The sequence below is a fragment of the Jaculus jaculus genome, chromosome 8 (assembly GCF_020740685.1).
Source record: "Jaculus jaculus isolate mJacJac1 chromosome 8, mJacJac1.mat.Y.cur, whole genome shotgun sequence".
NCBI classification, from domain to species: Eukaryota; Metazoa; Chordata; class Mammalia; order Rodentia; family Dipodidae; genus Jaculus; species Jaculus jaculus.
This window is the reverse complement of record NC_059109.1, coordinates 1,232,819-1,240,000: the sequence shown is the minus strand read 5'-3', so window position 1 is coordinate 1,240,000 and position 7,182 is coordinate 1,232,819. Positions and strand designations below refer to the sequence as shown.

General features: G+C 44.9%; 1 protein-coding gene across 1 annotated transcript in view; it reads left to right on the top strand.

The window, feature by feature from the left end:
- Trim40 (tripartite motif containing 40) overlaps positions 1-1,589 on the top strand; it is a 14,640-nt gene extending 13,051 nt beyond the window's left edge. The window contains exons 2-5 of the mRNA XM_004671969.2: positions 27-122; positions 767-985; positions 1,268-1,290; positions 1,472-1,589. Of these exons, the coding sequence (XP_004672026.2) occupies positions 27-122; positions 767-985; positions 1,268-1,290; positions 1,472-1,589 (456 nt within the window). The remainder of the gene's footprint in view (positions 1-26; positions 123-766; positions 986-1,267; positions 1,291-1,471) is intronic.
- The last annotated feature ends 5,593 nt before the right edge of the window (positions 1,590-7,182 follow it).

The following is a 7,182-nucleotide window of genomic DNA, read 5'->3' as shown; positions in this document are numbered from 1 at the left end:
GCAAGCAGGCATATCTGTCTTTTTAGGAACGACTCAGCCGCCGGGGCAGGAAGCTCAGGAAGGAAATTTGGGAGCTTCAGCAGCTTAAGGCTCAGGAAGAGGAGATGCTGCGGGCTCTGCAGGTGGGTTTCCCAGAATCCTGGGAATGTCTATGTCAAAGTGTCCTCAAAGGCCTCTCTTCCCGCTCTGGACATCTCTCTGTCCTTGGAGTGGCATGGGCAGAATGATGGTTGTGCAGGCTGAAAACCTGGGTTTTGAGTTCGGCTTTAGGGTTTGTTAATAGAAGGGTCCAGGGTATGTGACAACCTGCATAGGTCTGAGGTAATAACAAAACAAAATCACTGCTCTTTCTGGTACGTGGTGGGAATCAAAGGAAACAAGTGTCTCATCAGTTTAAAGTTACTACACGTGTTTCAGGGCTCCATCCTGTCCCTGAGAATCACCTTTCTCTTGCTCATTTGAGTGAATCCTCTCCTTACCTATGACCTAAGAAGGTAAAGCAGACAGTGAAATGATATTACTGGGTAGTGGTGGTGTGTGTGTGTTCCACTACAATAGGACCTGACCCCCATGGATGTGTATAAGAGTATAAGGCAGTAAGAAAGGTACCTAGCCTGTGTGAGGGGCCTAGATGCTTTCACAGGACTGTGGCCACAAAGAAAGAAGAGGGGAAGGTCAGCTTTCTCACCAGCTATTCAGAGCCTAGAGATCCTAGAGGGAACCCTCTGACATCACATCTTAGGGAGCTCCTTTTCTGTGGTTTTAGGTAGATTGGGGAGACCAGAAGCTGGAGGCTGAGCTGCAGAGCCAGCACCAAACCAATGGGAAACTGGGGGCCCTTCCTCAGCAGCAGCTGGACCAGCGGGAGGACCTGAAAGCAGATGTGGCTAGGATCCTTGACCTGTCTGAAGCAATAATGCAATTCAGAGTCCTGGTAGCTGATCTGGAGAAGATGGCCAAGGAGCTGGATGCCAGCACTCTGAAGGTACAAGCCCTGAGGCATCTCTAAATTCAGAAAAGAATTCTCCCCAGTAGTAGGCAGCCTCCTGCGACCCATCTCTGGATGATGTAAGGCCAAGCATTCCTGGGATACATGAAAACATGCAGGATGGCTTGTCCTGGACCATACAATGACATAGCACAGTGAGGGGCAGAAGAAGGGGACATCGCCTTCAACTTCCAAAGTGGCCTTCAAGCACGAGCTGGGAAATGGAGTGGGTGACAAGAACCTGAGAACTGACTGTGATTCCCATTCTTTCTTTCTCAGGATGCCAGTGACTTACTGAACAGGTATGAGACTCCCTTTCTCCTTCCCACGCATGCAGACACACAGATTCACATGACATTGACTTGTTCATAGACATCAAGGCCAAGGAGATCCACGTTGTACCTTCATATTACATGTCCAGTAGAAGATTCAGCAGAATAAATGACTACATATCAATTTCTGATATGTATTATGTTTTTCTAGGAGTGCTCCACAGAAATTTGACAGATTCCTCTCACTCTTTCCCTCAACTGGTCCAGCCCCTCATATTGCATCATCAGGCCAACGATCTTCTGGACACATCCCCACAGCTGTCAGCTGATGCCTTACACTTGAACACAGACTTTTTCCTGAACCAGACTTGAGCTTCTGGCTCCCACTGTGGTAGTTGGACATATCCGAGTTCCATCATCTTCAAGACCCTACTACATGGGAGCCAGTGGCAGCACCCAGTGTCCGTAGTTGCATGGGAACACCCAAGCATGTGGATGACCGCAGTTGTGAGGCCACTTTAGCACACAGAGACCAGCAGGTCCATTCAGGTCTGTCAAGAGACTGTCTCTTCTGCATTCTGGTAGGCCTGGCTGGGCGTATTACCTACCTGACACTTTCTCATCGCCACTATGATGGACAGATTCAAGGGTGGTTCCCCCAACCTGTGCTCTCTGGGTTCTTGCACTTGTGTGACTTTTTATCCTTGATTATGAGTGAGGTCAGCAACTTGCTTCTCATCAATGGAATATAGCAGAGGCAATAATCATCACTGCTGTGGCAGTATCTCCTTCCATGTCTCTTTGTTCACAAACATATTTCAGAAACTGTCATTGCTAAAGCTTGCAGCCCTGTGGGAAGGTTCTGTGGGAAGATTCTATTTGCTAAGAGCAGCTTCCATCATCTAGCCGACAGGAATCAAGGAACTTGACGCAGTCGTTAAAAAAAATAATAATGAGGGCTGGAGAGATGGCTTAGCAGTTAAGCGCTTGCCTGTGAAGCCTAAGGACCCCGGTTTGAGGCTCGGTTCCCCAGGTCCCACGTTAGCCAGATGCACAAGGGGGCGCACGTGTCTGGAGTTCGTTTGCAGAGGCTGGAAGCCCTGGCCCGCCCATTCTCTCTCTCTCCCTCTATCTGTCTTTCTCTCTGTGTCTGTTGCTCTCAAATAAATAAATAAATAATAAATTAAAAAATAATAATAATGAATTTTTTTTAATCCCAGCACTCAGGAGGCAGAGGTAGGGACATCCCTGTGAGTTTGAGGCCACCCTGAGACTACATAGTGAATTCCAAGTCAGCCTGGGCTGGAGGAAGACCCTACCTCGAAAAAAAAAAAAAAAAAAAAAAAGATGAATTCTGCCAACAACCTGAGTAAGGATAGTGGTAGATCCTTCCCCAGTTGAGCATCCAGATGAGACCCTGGTCTACCTGGCACTTTGATTGTGGCCCTGTAAGACACCAAGTACAGGAGCCAGCTAAGTGGTACCAAATTTCTGACCCACAGAAACAAAAAGATATTAAATGTGGACTGTTTTAAAGCAAATTTGTCCTAATTTTTATGGAATGTGGATAACTAATAAAATTGTATATCATTTATTTCTGCATCTGCCTTACTTCTTTTTAAATATTTTATTTATTTGTTCATTTGAAAGAAAGAGAAAGAGAAAGAGAGAGAGAGAATGGGCACACCTGGGCCTCTAGCCAGTGCAAACAAACTCCAGATGCATGTGCCACCTTGTGCATCTGACTTTACGTGAGTACCAGGGAATCGAACCTGGGTCCTTTGACTTTGCAGGCAAGTACCTTAACAGCTAAGCCATCTCTCCAGTCCTGTCTTACTTCTTTAGGTGAGGAAATCCAGTGCTCTGGTTTTGTTCCCGTTGTCTGTGTCCTAATGCCACACTCTTAGTTGGTACTCCATTTCACTTTATTTATTTATTATCATTTTTTTATTTTTATTAGCATTTTCCATGATTATGAAAAAAATCCCTGGTAATTCCCTCCCTCCACACCCCCCCACACACTTTCCCCTTTGAAATTCCATTCTCCATCATATTCATTTTGTTTTTATGAGGTAGGGTCTTGCTTTAGCTCATGTTGACCCGGAATTCACTATGTCATCTCAGGGTGGCCTCCTCCTACCTTTGACTCCTGAGTGCTGGGATTAAAGGCATACACCATCACACCAGCTTAACTTTATATTTTAAATATTATTTATTTATTTACTTACTTATTTACAAGAGCAAGAGGGAAACTATGTGTGTGCCAGGGCCTTTTGCCGCTGCAAATGAACTCCAGATGCATGTGCTACATTCTACATTGGCTTTATGTACGTACTTTGGAATTGAACCAAGGCCTACAAGCTTTGCAAGAAAAGCCTTCAACTGCTGAGACATCTCCTTGGTGCACAATTTAACTTTAAATGCATGCATTGGAAGAGTGTTAAGATCCTACTTGATCCTCTGTATTTAAAGGAAGTTAAAATTGCATTTTGTCTGATTGTTTTTGAGCCTTTGTCAACATAGCTAAGTATAATATACTAGAGTTATGTACTACAGTACATGATGAGGAATAAAGAGAAAAACATGGACAAAAGGAGGTGCTATGTTGTAAACAGAGTGGCACCTCAGGTGTCAGGCTTGGATTTAAGTCTCAGGCCTGACATTCAGCACACCCTCAACCCCAGACACACTGCTTAGCCTCCCTGGTCATCACTGCCATGCCTTACAATGAAGTAGTTATGCTACATTCAGCACACCCTCAACCCCAGACACACTGCTTAGCCTCCGTGGTCATCACTGCCATGCCTTACAATGAAGTAGTTATGCTACATTCAGCACACCCTCAACCCCAGACACACTGCTTAGCCTCCCTGGCCATCACTGCCATGCCTTACAATGAAGTAGTTATGCTGGTACATACTTATAATCCCAGCACTAAAGCCAAGGTGGGGGAGATGGTGTGGAGGTAGGAGGATCAGGAACCCAAGGTCTTCTTCAGCTACAGAGAGAGTTCAAAGTCATTCTAGGTTACATGTGACCCTATTTCAAAAAAAAAAAAGAAAAAGAAAAAGAAAAACATGGGCTGGAGAAATGACGTAGTGGTTAAGACACTTGCCTGTGAAGCCTAAGGACTCATGTTCTACTCCCCAGAACCCACGTAAGCCAGACACACCAAGTGACACAAGCACAGAGTTGCACATGCATACTAGGTGGTGCACGCTGCTGGAGTTCAATTCCATTGGCTGGAGGCCCTGGTGTGCCAGTTCTCTGTCTCGCTCACTCACTATCTCATTCAAAAAGAAAAGGAAAGGAAAACACCCAATAAATAAATACATAGCAGGATGATGGCACGTATAGCTGGGATCATTTAAGAATTAAATACTGGGGGCAGAGAGGGATGGCTCAGTGGATAAAGCACTTTTTTTTTTTCTACAAGCCTGAGTATCTGAGCTCAGCTCCCTAGAACCTATGTAAATGCCAGAAGTCACCGTAGGCTTCTGTCATCCCAGAGCACCAACAGCAAGATGACTCACACACTGTAAACACTCAACTCCATTTACTCTACCTCCTTTTTAAATTCCACTTCCTCATTGTGTTCATGACCTCATAGCAACTATAGTTACCTGCACAAGATCTGCACAAATTGGGCTCATCAACATTCCATTATGAATGAGAGAGGAAGGCAAAAAAAAAAAGTAGAAGAGTGATCAGCTGGGAAAAAGAAATTAGGTAGAAGGGGGGCAAGGGATGAGAAACAAGAGAAGGTTACAAAAGGTGACTATGACCAAAATATATACATGTATGAAAATGGTCAATAAAACGTTTTAATAATTCCACTTTCCCATCCAGAAGCTATAAAATAGTATGTGACTGGGTTGAATTAAGTATCATAAATGCTAAATTTTGGGGAATTCCAGGAGAGATACAAGTAAGGCTGGGACAGTTTTGGTGACAAAGATGGAGCTTGAATAGGCATTCCAGATCAGAAGAGCCACATGAATAAGAGTCTGGAGGCAGAACAAAGCCACTGTGAAACTGAGGAAGATGAGGACATGGACTGGCTAATCTGGAATGTTAGGAATAGGGAAGGCCAGAAGTCACACAGAAGAGATGGATAACAGGGAGCCCTGAGAGGCTTCTGGGTTAAGGATGAAGGGAAGAAGAGATGTAGAGGTAGGAGGGTCCCCATGTGTTCAAGGCCACCCTAAGAATACATAGTGGATTCCAGGTCAGCCTGGGCGAGAGCGAGACCCTACCTCAAAAAAAAAAAAAAAAAAAAGATAGACTGTGCAGGCAGTTGGGGGGGTGGGGTGGGGACAGAGCCTAGTGTAGATGTTCGGGAAAATAAGAGTGCAGTTACTCAATAGGAATCTGGGGATCACAGAAGAACATGAGACCCCATATTTAAGAACAACATGTCATCCAAGAAAACAGTACCCTGAGGGTGACAGCTCACAATCCTACATCTTTGATGGGATTAGTGTCATACAGATAGTTTGTCCAGAAGTATTCCTCCAAGAGCGAGAGGACACCAATGAGCCCAAGGGTCTCTCTCTGTGCTAGAGAGGAGTTAGTCACATTGTAGGTGTGCCTTCCAGGGCCTCTGCTCTCTTCTGACATGACCACAGATTAGTAGGCCAGGGGTGAGCATCTGGCCAACAGATGGTTGACTGAGTCTATGAAGTAGCCTGTGGGGAATGAACTTGTGAAAGAAAAACAATGAAGATTAACTGAAATCATCAGCTTCTCTTAGAAATTCAGAAAGGGCCAGGCGTGCTGGCGCACACCTGTGATCTCAGCACACCTGAGGCAGAGGTAGAAGGATCACTGTGAGTTCGAAGTCACCCTGAAATTACACAGTGAATTTCATGTCAGCCTAGGCTAGAGTGAGACCTTACCTCGAAAAACCAAAATAAATTAAAAATGGAAATTCAGAAAGGATCTGTAGTAACCATGTCATGAGTTGGCAGAAACACATCAAAAGAAATCAGCATTCTCAGGCCCAACACAGTGCCTACCAGTTTCAGAGCCTATAACATGTTATTGTGTGAGAGCCATGAACACAGCTTGGAAGAAAAACCACCTAAGTTCCCACACTTGGGGTCACTCATCACTGTCAACTGATTTAGGGCCACACTCAACTTCCATATCTAAGACCCTTGTGTATAAAGTGGGATATTAATAATAGTGCCTACCTTATAGGGTTGGTGTGAGGGTTAAATGAATTAATGTACAAACATATTATGGTATCTGGCTGGAACGAGTTCAAGGTGTGTGTGTGTGTGAGAGAGAGAGAGAGAGAGAGAGGGAGTTTAAATGTATGGTCCCACAAACTCAAGTGTTTTCTTAAAACTGAGCTTGCAACTTCAGCCCCTAGCAAGCAGATCCCTGCTAGAGGAGGCCTGTCACTGGGGTAGATCTTGGAGCCCAGCCAGATCTAAGGTGTGTATGGGGGGCGGATCTGAGTCCAGTCCTTCGAAGTATGTTCAGAGCACATGGAGCTCTGGCAGGTTGTGACTCTGGCTGTTGATGGTGGCTCTCTGCTTGGATCTATGAAAGGGAGCCAGTTCCTTCTACCACCATTGGTGGTACTCCCCTGGAATTTATAAGCCTGAAATAAACTTTCCTCCCATAAACTGTAGAGTTGGATATTTGTCTTGCAAAGCTGACTGCACCAGTGTTTTCTATTGTCAGTATTTGTCAATTTCTAGCTCTTCCTCTAAAAACTGGTTGCTTCACCTATCCCTCTACTCCACCTCTGCCGTAGCATCCCATGAGGCTTGGGAAATAGTGGGGAAACCTCATTTTTCTTACTTCCATGTCTGTTTTTATAATAAACTTTCCCATTATAGCAGTTACCTTCTCATGGCTGGGACAAAACACCATTACTGAAGCAGCTTATGGAAGGAAAGGGTTTATTTC